General features: G+C 37.3%; 2 protein-coding genes across 3 annotated transcripts; one reads left to right on the top strand and one right to left on the bottom strand.

The window, feature by feature from the left end:
• The first annotated feature begins 3,441 nt into the window (after nt 1–3,441).
• Nucleotides 3,442–10,555, top strand: LOC113357936 (protein GFS12-like). 2 transcript variants are annotated; one of them, XM_026601433.1, is made up of 16 exons: nt 3,442–3,648; nt 3,721–3,806; nt 4,279–6,288; nt 6,458–6,785; nt 6,870–7,085; nt 7,244–7,316; nt 7,405–7,610; nt 7,722–7,784; nt 7,879–8,087; nt 8,199–8,310; nt 8,415–8,936; nt 9,084–9,394; nt 9,497–9,740; nt 9,814–9,887; nt 9,988–10,123; nt 10,266–10,555. In XM_026601433.1, the coding sequence occupies exons 1-16, from the start codon at nt 3,517–3,519 to the stop codon at nt 10,413–10,415; spliced, it is 4,872 nt and encodes a 1,623-aa protein (XP_026457218.1). In that variant the 5' UTR covers nt 3,442–3,516; the 3' UTR covers nt 10,416–10,555. The 2 variants fall into 2 exon arrangements, with proteins under 2 accessions (XP_026457218.1, XP_026457219.1); XM_026601434.1 differs by lacking the exons at nt 3,442–3,648; nt 3,721–3,806 and having other exon boundaries at nt 4,413–4,541; nt 4,885–6,288.
• Nucleotides 10,556–11,471: 916 nt separating this feature from the next.
• LOC113360292 lies at nt 11,472–12,406 on the bottom strand. Its single transcript, XM_026603816.1, has 2 exons — nt 12,121–12,406; nt 11,472–11,664 (listed from the first exon to the last, which is right to left on the bottom strand). Exons 1-2 carry the CDS (start codon nt 12,369–12,371, stop codon nt 11,472–11,474), a joined length of 444 nt encoding a protein of 147 aa, XP_026459601.1. The 5' UTR covers nt 12,372–12,406.
• Between the last annotated feature and the right edge of the window lie 8,213 nt (nt 12,407–20,619).

Below are 20,619 nucleotides of genomic sequence, written 5' to 3'. Positions count from 1 at the left end.
CACCTAACTCTAATCTGCGCCGTTAATTTTAATGTATTATACATCCAACGGTCGCTACAAGCTCCCTTCTATGTCGCCGTCAGATTGATCTATCAATTCCACATCCAACGGCTGAGTTTCGCAAATCATCAAGCTTGCTATCCCCGCCACACACCCAAGCACCTAATACCTATACCCATCAACCAAACACTCCCCTCCTTCTTCTCCATCGACTTCACCTCCCTCATCCCCGTCTGCAAAACCACTCCCCATCGCCTGCACCACCATCATCAACTCCACCACCTTTCTCAACCACTCCACAACCAAACCAACTACAACCCATCTCCTTTCCCATCATTTCCCTACCTCCCTACCTATCTATTTCATCAATCTCTCTTCTTTTCTTTATCTGAAACCCTAGGAGAGAAATTAATGAATTAGGTCGAGTTAGAAAAGAAATTGGAAGGCATGGAGAGGAGCAGGAGAGTCATAAGAAGAATGGGTCGACGCATGGAGTAGTTATCATTCCATCAAATTAGGTAAATCAGTAACCCTAATTTCTCTGATTTGGGGGAAAATTATTGTAACCCTAATTGAGTGCTTGTAACTATAAATAGATGTTGTAGGTGTGTGTAAAAGATATGCCTGGACTAACCAGTGCACCACCAAGAGGACTGGACTAGCCAGTTCCTCAATTGTTCATGTTCTGTTTTTGTTTCACTTTCAAATTCAGTTTTATTTTCACATATTCATCATGTTTTAATTTATCACTTGCTAGGGCTTAGATGAAACTCTTGATTGCATGCTAGGATAGTTAATATACATGTTGTTGTTTTTGTGATGTTTAAACTGAAGTAGGACTGATAATTAGCCATTTGAGCTAATTCACCTGTGATCAGCTGTGTTGTAAGAAGACAGCTGATGCTAGGGGTGAAGTTAGTGATAGTGGTTAAGAATTCAGTCCATTTGAAGGGCTGTGCTTAATTTCCTTAGAATTGATAGTTAACTGGTAGAGCAAACAAACCTGTGATCAGCTGTGCTGTAAGAAGACAGTTGATGTTAGGGGTAAGTTAGTGAGATTAGTTAGTAAATCACTCATTGTAGTCTTCCATGAAAGAACAAGACATAGCTTGCATAAGAACTTCCTTAGTTTAGGAAGAAGATGTGGATTCAAAACCTAGTGTTTCCTTGTTTCACATTGTATCTGTAGCTGTAATCTTTGCTCATTGCCCTTGGCTCACTGCCTTGGTTTGTTTGTCTTTGTTTCACTGTTTCTTTGTTTCTTTTGCTACTGTTACTCACTGCTTCACTTTGTTCACTGCCACCTTCACATTGCCATTGTTTTAGTCCATTTTCACTATTTTGCATTTAGATAACTAGCTTAAAAACTTCAACTATACACCCTAGTCCCTGTGGAGATGACCTGTTCTTGCACATACACAGTATACAATGACAACTGTGCACTTGCAGTTTAACATGTAGGCCTTTCTGTCTCCCCTTATCCTTTGCTCTTGTTTCTTATACAATCCCTGGCCTACCAGTCGCACAAAAAATAAAGGTTACAGTCCCATTTCATGGAACTCACTTTGCTTCCCTAAACAAGAAGGAGGACTAGCTTTTAGAAACCTGGAGTTGTATGACAATGCTCTTATCACTAAATTAGCATGGAGAATATGTACAGAAGAGGACAAGCCATGAACCCAGTTAATGAGGGCTAAATATTCTCCCTACTGTCACTTTCTCCATTTACAGGAGACACATAAAAATTCTTCTTGGATTTGGAAGGGTTTAGAGATTGGTCTACAATATGTTAAACAATTTCATAGGTGGGATGTCAGATTTGGAACAAAAGTTTTAGTCTGGTATGATAAGTGTGTTAGAGGCTTGGATACTCCACCAGTTCCAAAGGATAACTTCTCAGATTCTGTTAGAATTGTTCATGTTTCTGATCTTATGCTTCAAAACCATGAAGATGGAATTGTGAACTGATTTGTAATGTTTTTCCAACAGAAACAACTAATCTCATCCTAAATATGCATTTAGTGCAGTTTGGAACTGACAGACTGATTTCGGAACCAAGTAGATCAGGAGAATTCACAGTCAAATCTACATATAAAGAGCTTGTAAGACAATCTCAAGTTTCTACAACAACTAGAAACAATGTCATACGTAAGACAATCTGGAAACAAATGTGGAAAACGAATGTTTCACATAAGGTGAAGATTTTTATATGGAAATGCATTAAGGATATAGTTCCCACTAAGGTGAAATTACATAAATATAAAAAGGAAATTCTCCCAACTTGTTTTAGATGCATGAAGGCTGATGAAACTTTAAATCATCTTCTTATTGATTGTGATTATTCAAGATCAGTCTGGTTAGGTATGCATGTCAATGTTTCATCCTTACAGGCACAACGCGTTCAAGCTAAATACTGGATATTATCTTGGTTCAATCCCATAGCAATGAAAATGCACATGATGCTTCTAAATGGATCTCAATGGCAATGGTCAGAGCTTGGTTCTTGTGGAAGAGTAGATGTCTAAAAGAATTTGAGAATAAAAACCAAAATCTTTGTTTAACAATATTTTCTATTAAAAACATGTTGAAACTTTGTAGTGAACATCACAACCACATTATTACCCAGAGTATATAGCTCACTGGTCTCCACCTGCTTCTAAAGAACTGAAACTGAATATTGATGCTTCATTTGATCATGATACTTCTTATGTTGGAATGGGCTTAATTCTTCGAAACTCTACAGGAATCTGTGAAGGCATCAGAGGGAAATTCTTCCATGGAGGAATATATCCAGAGCATGCGGAATGCCTAGCATTTAAAGAGGCTATCCATTGGGCAACAAAAAAGGGTCAGTAAAAAATTACTTTTGAAGGTGACTGTCTAAATGTCATAAACTCAGTAAAATATGCAAAACCTTCAGTACACTGGATGAATGAAGGACTTGTAAATGAAATAAGGCATCTACTACCTAACTTTTTTTGGTGTAAAGTTAGTTATGTAAAAAGGCAGGAAAACAATGTAGCGCATGTAATTGCGAACAAAATTAGAGCTGGTAGACATTCTTTTGAATGTCACTGTAATATCCCTGATATCTTTATGAAAGAAATCAGGAAAAATCAATAGTCCGTCGGTATAAGTTGTATGTAATTTACCATATTAATATAAGTTTGGTTTGCATACAAAAAAAGGTTGGTATTCACATTTTCGTGCATACCTACGTTTTTCTGACTTTTTGATGTCTAGTTTCTTTCGTTTTTCTTTTTTACTTCTTTCGTTTCCATCAAAAAGAAAACTTCTTTCGTATTATGATATGACATATGATATGATGTATTGCCGTGTTGGAATGGGCCATGCCCCCCCCCCATCCAGAAAACCAAAATGAAACAAATACTGAACCCGTATCCACATGTTCTATTAGGTAAACCCGCCCACTCTTTTTAGTTGTTGGCGGGTCATTATTCTTCTGATGGTGAAATTGAAAAGAATGGAGAAAATTTGAAACCTTATTTTAATTCAATGGAGAACCAAATGTGTTTTGATTGCCTGGAAAGGCAAATTCAAAGAGATTTCTCAGAGAAATTGATGTTTTGTTATGGGATCTCTGATTCATCATCACTTCTTCCTTTTGGATTTAGGGCACTTATTCAGGTAATCTACTCATTCAATCTCCTAATGTCACTGTCATTTCAATTTCGTTTCTTATAAGGTGTAAAATTGCAGGTTTCGGCTTCTAGTAAAGAAGCTCCTTGTCAGCTTATACTAGTTTCTTTACCAAATCATCAAGATCATTGCTTAGAACAATATATGTAAGTAAAAATCCGAACTTTATTATAAAACCCTCATTCTGTAAATAAATTCGACTCCGGCGAGTCATAAACGAGTCAAGTAGCCTAATGTAGAAGTGCACTGAGACTCGGATCAAGTCATAACCGAGTCAGCTTCCACAATATTGAACGCATTGTGACCGGAGCGAGTGACACCGAGTTAGACCACTAAATTGTATAGCATCATGACTGACTCGCTCCGAGCCACAACGGTGTTAGACCATTTACATTGTAGAAGACTGAGACTTGGTTATGCTCGCTGCGAGTTACGGCTGAGTTAGAGCACTAAATTATAGATCACCGGGACCTTTTTGTTTAGTGATTAATAAAGACTTAAATTTCTTCAATGTTTTGCAGTGGTTCGTATTTCTTAGGAAATGATGAAGACAATAACATACATAAGAATTTTTGTTTAGTGATTAATAAAGACTTAAATTTTTTCAATGTTTTGCAGTGATTCGTATTTCTTAGAAAATGATGAAGACAATAACATACATAGGAATTCTGATGTTAATGTGGAAGTTCTCGGAAACAAATATGAATGTGACACGAGGAGTTCGAAGGGGGGTGGGGTAGAATGCAATGGTTCTTGTCTTAGCTATTCGAGTAAATTTTCGTGTTTAAGGACAATTACTGCATTGGCATCAGTAGCTGTTGTGGGTACCGGTTCGTTCTCTACTGTTGAAGACATTTGTCAGAGATATGGGTCTTTGGAAGGTAACATATTGGACTCTCTTAATTTACTCATTGAAGGAAAACCGACAGGACGAGATGGTGTAAATTTTCTTAGTTTGGTTGGGATGCCAAGTTTTGATGAAAACCGAATTCCTGGTTGTGTGAGACATCCGAACATGATCCCTGTGCTAGGAATGTTGAAAACACCTGGTTGTGTTAATTTATTGCTTCCTAAAACTCCTTACACGTTGGAAAATATTTTGCACTACAGCCCACATGCGTTGAAGTCTGAGTGGCATACTAGGTTTTTAATTTATCAAATACTCTCTGCACTAGCTTACATTCATGGTTTAGGCGTTGCTCATGGTGATATATGTCCTTCCAGTATATTTTTGAACAGTTCATGTTGGTCTTACCTGAGCATGTGGGATAAGCCTCGGTTACAAGGTAAATCGGGCGCTACAAGTATACCATCTACAGTTTCTCCTTGTTGTGCTGAGGATTGCCCTTGTCCAGATCTCTATGCTGATTTGAAGCTGACATCAGATGCAGACTGGCAGTCAGATTTCAAAAGGTGGTGGAGTGGCAAGCTGAGTAACTATGAGTACTTACTTATCTTGAATAGGTTAGCTGGAAGGAGGTGGGGAGATCACACGTTTCACACGGTTATGCCTTGGGTAATAGATTTCAGTGTGAAACCCAATGAGAGTTCCGATGCAGGTTGGCGGGATTTAAGGAGGAGCAAGTGGCGATTAGCAAAAGGTGATGAGCAGTTGGATTTCACGTATTCGACATCTGAGATGCCGCATCATGTTTCAGATGAATGTCTTTCCGAGCTTGCTGTATGTAGTTACAAGGCAAGGAGATTGCCTTTAAGTGTATTGCGTACAGCCGTTCGTTCTGTCTATGAGCCCAACGAGTATCCATCGAATATGCAAAGACTGTACCAGTGGACTCCAGATGAGTGTATTCCAGAATTCTACAGTGATCCTCGTATCTTCACTTCTCTTCATTCAGGTATGAGTGATCTGGCCGTGCCTTCATGGGTAAATAGTCCTGGTGAATTTATCAAACTGCATCGAGAGGCATTAGAGAGCAGTAGGGTATCAAGGCAGATCCATCATTGGATCGATATCACCTTTGGTTACAAGATGTCAGGTCAAGCAGCTGTTACTGCAAAGAATGTCATGCTGCCATCATCTGAGCCCATGATGCCGAGGTCAACAGGACGACGCCAGCTCTTCAATCGACCACACCCAATGCGGAAAATGAATAAACTTGAGTATGAGAAGCCACTCCTTCTGGAAACAGCTTATTTGCAGGATTTGGAGGCTGCAGCATCATTTTCTCAACATGAAAGCTATTTGAGTCCAATTTATCACAGCCATCATGGAACTAGTATGAGTGATGCCCTATATGCAGAGGAACCAGAAGGTGAGAACTATAAGATTGAGACATCCTGTAGCAACAATTTTGTAGAGTCGTCCAATATCAATTTAAACACACTCCTTGAGTATTTTGAGGAGGATGACAGTGGTTCCATGGGATTTCAAGAGTTATTACTTTGGAGGAAGAAGACGACTTCTTTGGTTCCACAATCTAAAGATGTTGCAGATGATATATTCTCTATTGGGTGCGTGATAGCAGAACTTTATTTGAAAAAGCCACTCTTTGACCCAACCTCATTGGCTGCATACTTGGAGAGTGGTGTTTTACCTGGATTGATGCAGGAAATCCCTCCTCACACTGCATTACTTGTTGAAGCATGTATACAGAGAGATTGGAAGAGGTAATGATTTTCGAGTCTTAATATTTACACTACTTAGAAAATCTTTTCAATTAAATTTGTTCTGGCTTTTGGGAAATGCCAGCATGTTAATTATTTCTGCTGTGTTTTACTTATCTGCAATTTCTTGAGATGTTGTGTGTTATTCATCTGCTCCTTTCTCCACTTTTAGGAGGCCCTCGGCAAAGTGCATTCTGGAATCACCTTACTTTTCCTCAGCAATGAAGTCATCCTATTTGTTTCTTGCTCCACTTCACCTTTTAGTGGAAGGCGGGTCCCATCTACTGTATGCTGCGAAATTGGCAAGAAAAGGAGCTTTGAAAGCAATGGGACCATTTGCTGCTGAAATGTGTGCTCCCTATTGCTTACCGCTTGTTCTAACTTCTTTGTCCGATGCTGGTGCTGAGTCAGCATTTATGTTGTTGAAAGAGTTCTTAAAGTGCTTGAAACCCCAGGCGATAAAGACGCTAATGGTGCCTACCATTCAGAAAATTATTCAGGTTACTGGTGAAATTAGTTATCAAGTCTATATAGCTTGCACTTTTCGACATTCCTTTATTAAGTCGCTGAGAAATTTATTTCAGGCTGCAGACTATTCGCATTTAAAGGTATCTCTCCTCCAAGACTCATTTGTGCGAGAAGTGTGGAACCGGATCGGTAAACAAGCATACCTGGAGACATTACATCCATTAGTAATTGGAAATTTATCTGTTTCACCACATAAGAACTCGTCGTCTGCTGCTTCTGTGCTGCTGATTGGCTCTAGCGAAGAGCTTGGGGTACCTGTTACTGTTCATCAGGTAATGATTTTAGTTCCTGATGTTGATTCGGAAGGAGCACCGGTAACAATAGTTAATCTTCCAAGGAAGAATAAAGGAGCAAAATGTGCTGATGAATACTATTCATAACCTTATTTAGATTTTAGTCATGGTGTACTAACATCTGATCCTTGATCCAGACTATATTGCCTCTAATTCAGTGTTTTGGAAAAGGGCTGTGTGCTGACGGAATTGATGTCCTGGTTAGAATTGGTAACTTCTGCTAGTAGACTGTGATTTTGTCACCCTGATATAAAAGTTATTTCCAACTTGTAATCTAATATTTTCATTGGTTTTCTAGGTGGGCTTTTGGGAGAGAACTTTGTTGTTGGGCACCTCATACCGTTACTGAAGAATGTTATTCTTTCCTGTATCAATGTTTCAAGTAAAGATAAACCTGAGCCTATGCAGAACTGGAACGCTTTAGCCCTTATTGATAGTCTAGTCGCTTTGGATGGCCTGGTTGCAATTTTGCCGATAAATGTTGTTGTTGAGGAGCTTGTTCGAGTACATATTCATCTTCCTTTTTCAATTACCTCCTTCCTTTCTTTAACATCATACTGTGCTGGTTCAACATTTCTAATTTCTCTGTGATTGTTTGTGTTCAACTATTTATAGGAAGAAAAATGCCTCCAGGTTAAGGTTCTTAAGCAATCTCATTTGGACCTACCGGTGCTTCAGGTATTTAAAATACCTCATAGAGTTTTATGTTTTTTATCGTCCATATGGATATGCTAAGGAATTTCAGAAATGCTATTTTCCCTCTGTTTGCTAGATTGCCGCTACAACACTCATTGACGTTTGTCAACGGATTGGGACAGAGCTTACCACTTCACATATTCTTCCTCAACTGAAAGAGCTATTCGATGAACTTGCATTTTCTCAGGGAACTGTAGTTGGTTCTAGTTCTCAATTTAGAAGTTTGAAGGTGTCCAAATCAAAACTAGATGAAAATGTTCAAATGGAAAGCCGTATGGATCTTGTGTGGGTGTTACCATAGTCAAGTTCATTCACACTGTACCATTTCGTAGAAATAAATACTACGACTTCATTGGTTCAATCTGATAATGTGCGAATCCATTGGACTATATGCAGGTTACTTCTTTATCCTACCCTTGCTTCTCTTCTTGGTATAGAGAAACTTCGTCAGTGCTGTGCTACGTGGTTGCTTCTGGAGCAATTTCTTCAACGTTCTCATAACTGGAAGGTATGTGTAATTCTCTATGCTGGGTATAGTATGCTGAACAATGAAAAAGACTGCGTATTCCCTTTATTTCCGTACTTCATTTTTTTGATCCTATTGTGATTCAGTGGGAATATACAGGGGAAGCATCTAAAAGCGGTGCAGAAAATATAAATGCTCAAAGGTCACTTTTCAGCAAGATTCCATCATCTGATTATAGTCCAGCTAAACTACTGCTCAATGGGGTTGGATGGTCAATTCCACAATCACAGGCGGTTAGAGGTCCAAAGAACTCGACGAGTAATAAACTATTGGATGATACTCAGCGCGGTTCATTAGTCAGGCCAATAGCCGCATCAAATCCTGGAAACGGTGAACCTTGGTTCTGGTTCCCTAGTCCGGCTGGTAGTTGGGATGGACCTGATTTTCTTGGTCGCATTGGCGGACTAAAAGATGAGCTCCCATGGAAAATAAGGGCATCTATTATGTACTCTGTACGTGCACATCCTGGAGCTTTGAGATCTTTAGCTGTTTGCCATGATGAAAGTACAGTTTTCACTGGAGGGGTTGGTCCGGGGTTCAAAGGGACAGTTCAGAAGTGGGAATTATCAAGAGTGGATTGTGTGGCTGGTTATTATGGTCACGAGGAGGTTTGTCTTTTGACATCAGATCTTTGCCAGTTTTTTGATGCATACCATTGAATTTTTTTTTTTTTTTTTTTTAATCTTAGTTCTATTTTGTAAGATCCTCTTTATGGAACATTTCCTGATCATCCTTTTTGATTTTTCAATTTTCAGGTTGTCAATGACATTTGTGTTCTTTCTTCTAGTGGAAGGATAGCATCTTGCGATGGAACCATACATGTATGGAATTGTCAAACTGGAAAGCGGATCAGTGCGTATGCTGAACCGTCCACAAATTCTTCACACCTTATGAGCTCTTCATCCACGGCTTCAAAGACTAATTCAGACCATAATAATATGCTTACCTCCAGTACAGTATCTGGAGGAATTTTTTCTAGTGGATTTGGTTCGAGTTTGTACACCTGCATGCATCATTTGGAATTTGCTGACAAACTTGTTGCTGGTACTGGGAATGGTTCACTGAGGTAATTGTAAAGATACTTTGGCTTCACGTTTGATCAAAACAGAAGACCAGAAACATTCTAGTGCATTGCTGACCCCTAACTCGTGTTTTACGCGCTTTGCAGGTTCATTGACGTTGCTCGTGATCAGAAGCTTCATCTTTGGAGGAGTGAATCAGTTGAATCCTCTTTCCCTTCTCTCGTTTCTGCAATTTGTTCATGTGGGTCTGACAGAACACTAGCCGATAAAGCTGGTATATCACCTTCTTGGGTTGTTGCTGGACTTAGTTCAGGTCATTGCAGGCTGCTTGATGCAAGAAGTGGAGGTGTTATTGCTTACTGGCGGGCTCATGAAGGATATATCACCAAGGTAATTGCAACTTTCCCAACACATTCGGTACTTACTTTTGAAGTACATATTGATTATCTTTTCGTATCTACAGTTGGCTTCACCAGAGGACCATCTAGTTGTTTCGAGCTCTCTTGATAAGACTTTGAGAGTTTGGGACCTCAGAAGGTACTTCCACTAATCTGTATGATTATTTTCAGAACCTCATTCACTACTTGAAACCGGTTTTGATTGGAACCTTATTTCGTAACGGCTTTCTTCTTTTCAGGAACTGGCCATCCCAGTCTAATGTTTTTAGAGGTCACTCGGATGGTGTCTCAGGCTTCTCTGTGTGGGGTCAAGATATTATTTCAATCAGTCGGAATAAGATTGGTCTTTCCTCCTTGTCTAGATCAGGGAATGATGTAAGTAAACAAATCACTTTTCCTAGATCTTGTGCAACACAACACATTTGTTGTCCAAGGTCTCTTTGATTTTGTTCTGAACCTTTTTAGTCTAGACTTTGCATTACTTCTAGTTACTGAAATTCTTCATTGAATGTGGCAGAGTGGAGAAGGGCATGTTTCGTCACAGAACTTGTTTATGATGGATCGGGGGGTGAGAAACTTGTCAGTACTATCTAGTATAAGCATTCTCCCTTTCTCTAGACTGTTTCTTGTGGGAACTGAAGATGGTCATCTCAAGATATGTAGTTAGATTCCATTGTTTCTCCCTTTCTCTAGGCATTTGATGCTGTAAAAAAATAGTGTATTTATGTATAGATAATTCGTGGTAAAAAACTAGAATGAATGAATTAACAGAACATAAAATTTCTTTACAATTTTCAGTTTCTCAGATCTAATATACTATGGACAATGCTCAGTTACCCCTTCCACCACATTATTACATTAAGCCTTGGTAGTATCCTTTAAGCCTACCACTGTAACCGTGATTCCGAATGTGCATGCATCATCAACTAGGTAGCCAAATTTTGGGTCTTCAAGTCTATTGAGTGAGATGAAATTGGGTGTTCCCCGAGTCGTCTGCGAAGCACTGAACCAACTTTGAGCTGCAACAGGAAAACCAGAAGTGATCAGAATACTTCAACAAGGTAAATGCAAACAATATTCTTCTTCTTCTTGTGAGTATTAGTTTTCTGTTATCTGGTCTTTATCTTTACCTCTCTTGAAAGTTTCTTTTTTGCCTGCAATGCAAAAACTGTAGTCTACATATACTTGATTGTCAGGGGAAAGACAACTGGAGTTAGTCAGTTGTATGAACATAGAAACACTTTTATTTGCTTGAGCATTGCCCTTAGGATATATTATAACCTTCCTGCAAAAAAAAAAAAACAGAAGATGGCAAGTTTATAGTACATAGTTAGCCGATGAATGGAAGACCGAAAAGATGATATGGGAATAATTACGTTACCATTCCAGTTTGTTAACAGTGATTCGCTCCAACCGGGGGACATTACTCCTCTTTGAGAACTGGTCGATCTTGTAAGTTACTGTTTTGCTGTTTTCCAGTGTTCTGGGTTCCTGTATCCTCGAAAAAGAATCCGTTCTTTCGGTTTTCTTAATTACAAAAATTTCAGCTCCGATTGTAAAAGTGTCCTCAAAAAGATGCAGCTTTCGAAATTTCTTAAGATTGATGAAGCGAGCAAAACCTTGTTCTTTATTGTTCACATTGAAACTTGTCTCATAGTTGTCTACAACAAGAATGCAGAAGCTAAAATGTAAGTGGAAAACACTATCAGAAAGAAAAAATCATTCAAGACGAAAAACAACGTTGCATTTTACCTTGAACTAAGTAATTCTTCTTAGAATGATTGAACAAGAACAATCTGAAGTCGACCTTAACATCCCAATCAGTTCCAAGCTTATCTGTATCTGTTATTAACAAGTAGATAGAAAAATAACCTTTACCACCTTCTTTCTTTCCTTTCGGGTAGTAACACAACTGCCTGCACATTAAAATCGTAAGCAAGAATTAGTAAACTGAAACAATGTGCCCGCACTCGAACACAATTTGCATCCCGACGGAGTAAACTGACACAATGTGCCTGCACTCGGACACAATTTGCATCCCAACGGACAACCAAGCGCAGAAGTATACTGACACGAACTAGTAAGCTAGCATGACAACACGGAGTAAACGTTGCATCTCGCTGTAAAGAACGCTCAACAAACAGCATAAGAAAACGGAACAATGAACGTAAATAGCAGAAAATGTTGAATATGAACGTAAACGCAACAATGTTGTTGTCGCACTTAAAACACAGTGCACGTAAAAAGCACTTAACAACGTGGAATATGGAAAATGGTGTCATTGAGATCCTTAAGGTTCTCTACATTAGCATAGATCAATTAACCTATAATTATGGAGTGATTAACAATAAAAAAGAAACAGTAAAACATACCATGTATATCCAGTTTCCTTTTCTCCAAAAGAAGGAGATTTGCATCTTTCGTATATTGAAATCGTGGAATAAGATTGGATCTTGAAGACATAATTTGTTGGTGGGTTTTGTCTAATGCGTCTTATTGGCGATGGAGCTATGCAACTTTGTATTGCAGTAGAACAAAGCATGGGTTTATATGGCTTGCTGGTTGAAATCACGTCTAATAAATTCATCTTCTTCTCTTTAATGAATTCAGACAGTTTTTCCATCTCTTTAATTTTAATTCTCTTACACAATCAATCAATGTTTGTACTTAGAAGTGGGGAATAGATCCACATCCGTGGTCTGATATCTTTCTATATAAGAGATCTCACTAATACCAAAAATAACAACTTGCCTAAATTAAGAAAATACCGAAAATATGTTCTTGTTCTCATGGGACTAAAATAAAAAAAAATGCGGCAATAGTCATGTCTGGTAAAATGCACGGGACATGGCTACAAGGATATTGATGTTTGAGTGATTTTTTCTTGTGTGCTTTGATTGGAAAAAAAGGTGCCTTTATAAATTCTTAAAGTTTAAAGTAATTCCACAATGTTACGAGGGCAATTTCAGTAACTTCACTGATGAGAAGTGGTGTAAAACATTCTCACCTTCTACAATCCAGCTGAGAGCAGAGATATTGTAAGGAAACCCCAGTCAGTCAGGCCGGCCGGCCGTCTTCAATTTTAGATCCCATCAGATGATAATCGGTTCGATCCATGTTCAGTTTGTCCTTTATACAATAAAATTGCCTCAAGTTATCAGATCCCCATTTCTCATTTTTTGTTCTTCCCCCAACTTAAAACCATAATTCTCATTTACTAGTACAATCATTGCCACGGTGGGAGGGCTGATCAAAGAAGAATTTGAAGATGGGTTTGTCTGCGACTACTTTTCCTGAAACATAATAAAGTATCACTTTTTCTGAAACGGAAAATTAGTTGATCCATAAAATCAAAATATGGTTGCATGATGTGTCATGCATCCTTTGTGGTGGTTTGCATAAAGACTATGCATTTAATTTTCGAGAATTGTGCCTAAAATGAAAGTATCACTTTTCTTGAAATGGAGGGAGTACATCGTTTTATTAGTTGCAACACAAAGTTAGTTGATGTGTAAACCAAAATATGGCTACATAATGTATTATGTATCTTTTGTGGTGGTTTACATAATGGATATATATTTAATTTTCTAAAATTGTGCCTAAAATGATAAATACCTCGTAATTTTTGCGCAAAAACTCCGAATTTGTTATTGTTGTTTGTACTCATTGCGTAGCTTTTTTTATTATCTTTCCAACGAGATAGAATTTAAATTCCAAGGCACGGATTTTTAAATATGTTATATTAAAGTTTGCTTTCCAATTATACCCCTAAAAATAAGATACACAAGGAGTTATAGTAATTAGACTAAAAGAGAGGGATAATTGTGTCAAGTGAAAAAAACCAACCATGGACACCAAATCCAATCTTTTTGTGTCAATTGATCACGATTTATAAAGGGAGATACCAGTCTTACTAAGTGCTGATACCATTTCATCGATCCAACGGCCAGGATCGGTGGGATTTTTTTGTCCTATATGAAACAGTATCACCATTTAGTAGAACTGGTATCCCTCTTTATAAATCATGCAATTGATGACTTAGGATTTACAAATAAATGGCCATATAAAGGTCCTCCCTGGCTTCGCTCGGTCGACCCAATTATGTTTCCCTTAAATCAAAACCCTAAGTGATGAGTTAGAAGACATACACTGAGGTGGTATAGTCATGGATTCAAGATGGAGTATTGATTTTGGTGTATGGGACTGTGGTGAGGAGGTGGGAAACACAGACAACCGCAGCGTTATGATATCTACTCTCGATACTTATTAATACCCGATTCAGAGATCGAATCTCAGAAGACAAGTATGGTAAGTTTATTTCATTTTAGGAGTTATTATCAGTTGCCAAAGCATGTGCACTTCATATTGTGTTCTAGCTTGTTGGTCTTAAATTTGATGTTTTAAGTGCTTCTTTTTGGGTGTTATTTTATGGATTCTCAGGTGTGTCCACAGTTGAGGATTATATTAGGGCGTACATATTTTTTGTTTGTCTAAAAATTTGGTTGTAGAGACCAAATTCGATTGTTTAGGGAGTTCCATAGCTGATCTGTTATGTGCTTTTTACTTGTGTTACTATGGCGTGGATTGTTATTATACAGACCTGATTCATGTTAGAGAGGTACCCTATTGTTTGTCTCATGGACTGGAATTATGCATGTGATAGTCATGTTGTGTGACTTTAGTGGGCTGATCTAGATAGTAGTCTGTATTTTCATATTTTGTTCGAAGGTTAATAACCTTATTTCATCTATATTTGCAGTTTTATGCCTATTCATACTGGTGCAAAGAAGGACCTCCAATTTGTCTTTAATGCTGGTAAGGAATTTACTTGAGTTACTATGAGTATCAATTATCCTATTTGTATTTCTTTTCTATTTATGTTATATGAGAGGAGTCATGTTATGTTTCAGCTTCATTATCTTCTTTGTTGAATAACTGGAGTGGGATGGATATGGAGAAAGCCGAGGAATATACCGTGAACTGTCAGGTTTGTGTATATGAGGAAATTTCTTCTGAAATGTGGGTTCTGACCGTGCTACTTTTAACAAATTTCTACTGCAGTACTTCCACTCAGTGCATAGTACTTACTACAAGGTCTTTTCTGTGCAGTCATATGATGGGGGATTTGGGTTGGTACCTGGATTAGAATTTCATGGTAGGTAGATATTGCAAAGTTTTGCAGTTGCATGATTCATGATTACCCATGCTTTCCTTGGTTTGATCCAATATCTGTTGTGTCTCTCTTTTTCGTTCCCGTTCAAAATTTCATAGCTTTTATATCTCTTATGATACTTAGCATCAAAACTTGTTTAATGATGCAGGACGACATACTATACAGTTGCAGCTCTACGTTTGATGAGATTTATTGAAGATGACTTTTTGTCCGAAGGGACAACATCTTCTGTTATCGATGTGCAATCATTGTTGGAATGGTGCTTGCAGGTTGCATTTTCTGTTTGATATCAGTACTAGTAAAAATACTAGGGTTAAGTGGCAAAATGCCCCAAAATAGATCTCAAGGTTGTGAAAATGCCCCGGACATTAGGCAAAAGATGAAAATGCCCCAATCCGTTACTTTATAGTAAAATGGTCAAAATGGGGCCTTTTGACTAGTCAATGCCTGTGAAAATGTCCAACGTACCCTTTGTCAAAAAATAAAAGGTGTAAATATAATTTGTTGACACGTGTTCAAATCTCAGATACTACGGATCACGGTAAAAATGGACGGTTAGATTGATTAAAAAGACACGTGTGCAAATCAAATGGTAGTAACGTGGACAACCTAGATTGTCGACACGTGGAAAGTGACTTCCACCTAACCACACATGTGATTAACACGTGCACCTCCAATCTTATCTTCAACCATAGTCGAGTTTCAACACAAATTTTTTTGATTTGTTTTCTTCACCAAATTTTCTTCAGCAAATATTGACAGACAGAGAGACAAGAGAGATCGAGAGACAGAAATATATCGAGACATTGATAACGATAAGAGAGATAACTTAGATCGAGAAGTGAAGATATAGATGAGAACTGATCAAGAGACCGTCGTCGAGGCTAAGTTCTGAAACCCGCGAGGTTGGTAGGTGTTGAACAAAGGGAAGAACATGTAATTTCTTGAAACCCTAATCTTCTTTTGTTTTACTGTTTTGATTTGTGATTGAAGGGTTGTTTTTTTTTATTCGCCCTTGTAATTGAACGATTATGGAATTGAAATTAGGGTTTTTTGAGAAACAGAATTAGGGTTTCAGAAAAACGAAATTAGGGATTCTTCTTTTGCTTTGTTGTTTCTGATTTTTAATTGAAGGGTCGTTGTTTTTGATTCGCCGTTGTAATTGAACGATTATAGAATTGAAATTAGGGTTTCTGAGAAACAAAATAGGGTTTCAGATAAACGAATTTAGGGATATAATTTGGGTATTTTTCAATTTTGTATGTAATTGATTGTTCATAGTAGACTTCTGTTCAATTGGTCGCACATTACTGCAATTGAATGAGTAAGGATTTGAGTGCTCATAGTAGGGACAATATATTTCAGAATTTTAATCAGTGGGGTTAGTGGGTTTGATATGATAGACTGTTTTAAATGATATTTGGGACTCTATAATTGGTATTTGAAGCCATATCTTAGTGAAATTATATGGCCAAGTACTGAAATCTTCAAACTATTAGTTGTAGTTCAAGTATTCACATCTGCTTGTATAGTTCTTTTCTTTCTCCAGTCTTCTTATATGATCCCCGTATTGTTGAGTTGAGTGGTAGTGATGCTGATCAGTGTTGTCTAGTGGATGTGGCTGTGAATTAACTTAAATGTATAAATGTTGATGGGCCTTCACTAATCTATAAAAGACAGTATGCATGTGATATTGGCTTGGCCATATACATATGTACACCCTGAAAGAATCCCTGATGGCTTGATGTATGTATATACCTTGCAAATTGAACTCTGAATTGTTTTTGTTTTCTTTTCTTTCTTGGATGTTTTATGCTTCTAATTTTCAATCCCATCAGCTCGTGCTCGGCTACTCGTGATGTGATGAATCCATTATTTGTATATATATGACTTTGTATATACAAATAATGTATACGAACTTATCATGAAAATAATACTTATCACATAATGTATATGAACTTTTTATATGGACTTGTTATATTTTTTATTGATTTGTTTCTTTTTTGTTAAATGTTTCAGAATAGGTAGTGAGGATAGGAATTTCTGGATAACTGACATAGGTGGCCGGTTTAGGGACTCGTATTGTATTGGTTGTAAAACTGGTACCAGTGAAGGCCTTGTCTACACCAACTACTGCAACAACATCTGCATCAAAGAAATCTGGTGATATACCACCATTGTCAAAGGGCAAAGCAGCTGTTATTATGCCATCTTCTTCTTCAGCTGGTTCCCAAAAAAAGGGTAAGACAGCTACACCATCCTCCTCTACTGCAGCTGATGTTGGTGCTAAAAAGAAGGTGACACATCCATCTACTTCTTCTGCGCCTTCTACTGCTTGTTTTAACCGGACATACAATGGCACAGTGAATATCTCTAGCCAAACCATCAATATTACTGAACCATCATCTAAAAGGGTTAGAAAGCTAATTCAAAATATCAGTAGGTTTAAATGCTTTCACTTAATGACGGTTAACAATGGGTTCTTCTTTTTTGTGCTTTTGTTTGTAATGGCGGACATCTTAATCACTATATGTTTGCAGTACTGATGGTGTTTTTAACTATCATTGCTTATGTAACTGCAAACAGTTTAGCAATTTAAATTATGCAGTGTTGTTTTTTTGTTTTTTTGGGCAAGAATGCAGTGGTTTGTTATCTCGTTCTAATTTCATTTAAAATTTCTAAATTGCTAGCATTATGTCCATTGAAAAATGGAATGTAAATGGCTTGGATATGTGGCCGTCCATTTTTAATCACATGACACGCGTCTCAATCTAACCATTTAGGACACGATGGGCATTTCCGAAAAAGACTGCTAGAGTCAATAAAATACACTCTCACGTGAAAGTCATTTGACTCAAATTTCATTGGATAACAGTTGAATCAAAATGCCACGTGGCGTGCACTGGTTCAACCAAATTCTAAAGGTTAGAAATGTAAATGTTTCACACGTGAGAGTTACATGTGTGGCGAATTTGACCATTTAACTCTCTTTAACGGCTAAACTAACAGATTGGGGCATTTTGATAACATTTTGGGGCATTTTCATCTTTTTCCTAACGTCCGGGGCATTTTCACAACCTTGGGGTCTATTTTGGGGCATTTTGCCACTTAACCCAAAATACTTTTACATCAGATATGTCTTTGAGCTCTAATAAATAGTGAAAGCTAATTCCCTTTGCATATCATTCTGCAGAGGCAAGCAATTGATGGTGGATTTCAAGGCCGAGCAAACAAGGCGACCGACACATGTTATGCATCTTGGTAACACTCTTACACTACTGAGTTAAGTTGGTATCGCTACATGTCTTTTGACTTGACAACTGTCATATATGTTTGCACAGGATTGGTGGCATACTGAGGGTCTTGGAACTTCTATGATAATGCAGGACTATGAGATTTTCTGCTTACCTGTCAGTCCAAGGTGTTGTTGCTTCTCCTTGCTTACTTGTTCTACTAGATGTTAACAGGGCCTAGCTTTTCACCCTTTTAAGATACTGAATTGCGTCTTCGGTACATTGCGTAGTTTTTCCATGTTGAGTTTCTTATTGATGTTTTTTATGCTTCAGTAAGTTTTTCCCCCGAAGCTGCTAGATCTATAGCATGTCTACTTTGGTTTGCTGCATTTTGTCTGCTTGAGGATCCCGGTCTTAACTCGCTCTGCCTTCAACTAGGCATAACGGATATGGCTGTAATTGGAATCTGATCTATGTGTTATTCAACTGTCTTCCATTCCTATCTCAACTGCAGATACTCCACTTGGATCAAACAAGATGCTCTTTGAACAAATGGACTGTTTACGTACCCTATAACATCTACAACACTGGTATCTGCTTATCTACTGCCACCAGACTGGAGACCAATTTCATTACCAGCTTTTAAGTGTTAAAGTTCCCATTTAAGAACATTGATGCTGTGGAGCACCTGTATGATGTTTTGGAAATCAAGTTTTACCAAATTTTTGAAAAACAGTGTTGTGCAAAGTCTACTTAAGTTTGGGGTTCTCACATTAGGATCACCACTACTGGTGTATCTGTTAGGATCCCAAAAGCCACAAATTTAGTGTAGCATCAGCTGATGTTATCCAGAATTATACAATATGTAATGGATGACTAGTTCAACCTCCTACTCTTGCTCACCCATTATTGTACCTTAATGAACTTCGAAGAACAAGCTGAGGTTGTGTATTATTAGACTAAAGAAAACTCTAAAGACAGAAACAATGGAAGTTAACAGTAATACAGATATCGAATACAACAGTTTGTTGTAATAGAACAAATTGAAAAGACACGCCAAATTGAAAACATCGAAGGAAATATAGTGCATCCATGGCATAGTTTCTTCACTGTTATTTAGTGTTGATCGGGTTTCGATCTCAAGTGTCTAATCTAATGTAAGTCTTTATTAAGCAACAAACAGTACCATGAATATAAAAATCTTACAGGGGAGTTATTGTCTTCATCGTCTTCTCGTGTCCTCATGGAGTCGAGGAATGATTTTCCATCGAGTTTAAGCGTAACGAATTTCTTCATATAATCCTCATACCCAATTGTTCTGAACAAGGCAGGTGTCTCTAGTGTGATTTGTTGGGAATATATGTTTTAAAAACATTACTTAATTCCAATAAATTAGTGTATCATTAAAATAATTTTAATATGAAAATTATTCTTCATCTTTAAGAATAAATTCATTATGAGTTAATGTCAAAAACCGTTTTTTTCTTGATTGAGTTAATGATGTTACTTAACATTTTAATAATGGTTTCCGTAAAAGAAAATTAATTTTGCATTAATTTTGACCGTCATATATTTGTGGTTTTAATGATGTTAACTCCACCATAATAACATTTTCATATAACACTTAAATGTTTTGAAACTCTTAGTATAAATCATAATTTTGGTTGGAAAAACAAATGAAAAAAAAATGAAGAGTTTAGGAGTCTTTTTCTTATAAAGAGTTTTTTTTTTCATTTTTTTTCTTCAATTTTTACCGAAAAATGAATTTGTGTGAGAAAGAAAAAACAAGTGTGTGATCATCCTTGATTTTTCTAAAAGTTTTCTGAGCAAGAATGAAGTGTAGAAGTTTCACATCCTCTCATCGTGCAAGAGTGATTGTGTAAGAAATTGAATTCGGCTGTTTTATTTTGGGGATGACGCGACATTGAAGAACTGCTTGCACAATCTTGGGCAGCGCCGCGAAACGTCTTAAAGAAAGCGACATAGTCCGCGACTCAGCCATAACAATGTTTTTTTTATGATTGTTTTGCAGGCATAATTCAGCAATTGTTCCAACAATTTTAAGACGTTTTATTCTGCCACGGAAATCAAAATGAAAACGATTGCTGAAACGCGATAAGTATCTTTGTTTTATTTCGTTTTATAAAATTATAACCGGTAAAATTTTTATTTAGCGATTAAATATGATGCTTGAGATTTTAGGTAACCTGGTACCTAAAGTTAATTTTATGTCTAATCTTGATGGACTAGGAATGTAATATGGATAATATTTTTTATATCATATATATCTAATGTAGAAAAATAATATTGATGTGAAACGAATATTGATAACATGTTGTAGAGTTTTATTTTTATCTCCTACACAAAAGTGAATCAGGTCTTGAAATTTTAACCGTGTGTATTAGATATCATGAGGATTATCGACGTAAAATTTCAGAATTTTTGGAATCTGAAAGTATTTTTTA

This window comes from Papaver somniferum, chromosome 3, assembly GCF_003573695.1.
Source record: "Papaver somniferum cultivar HN1 chromosome 3, ASM357369v1, whole genome shotgun sequence".
Taxonomy (NCBI): Eukaryota; Viridiplantae; Streptophyta; class Magnoliopsida; order Ranunculales; family Papaveraceae; genus Papaver; species Papaver somniferum.
This window is presented reverse-complemented; position numbering and strand designations above follow the sequence as displayed.

Excerpts from the sequence above, each read along its gene's own strand:
- LOC113360292 (XM_026603816.1), bottom strand. The coding sequence starts at position 12,371 with ATGGAAAAACTGTCTGAATTCATTAAAGAGAAGAAGATGAATTTATTA. Across the intron at positions 11,665-12,120 it reads AAGGAAACTGGATATACATG|GCAGTTGTGTTACTACCCGA; the intron begins GTATGTTTTACT and ends TTTAATGTGCAG.
- LOC113357936 (XM_026601433.1), top strand. The coding sequence starts at position 3,517 with ATGGAGAACCAAATGTGTTTTGATTGCCTGGAAAGGCAAATTCAAAGA. Across the intron at positions 9,395-9,496 it reads ACTGGGAATGGTTCACTGAG|GTTCATTGACGTTGCTCGTG; the intron begins GTAATTGTAAAG and ends CGCGCTTTGCAG. Across the intron at positions 10,124-10,265 it reads TGTCTAGATCAGGGAATGAT|AGTGGAGAAGGGCATGTTTC; the intron begins GTAAGTAAACAA and ends TGAATGTGGCAG.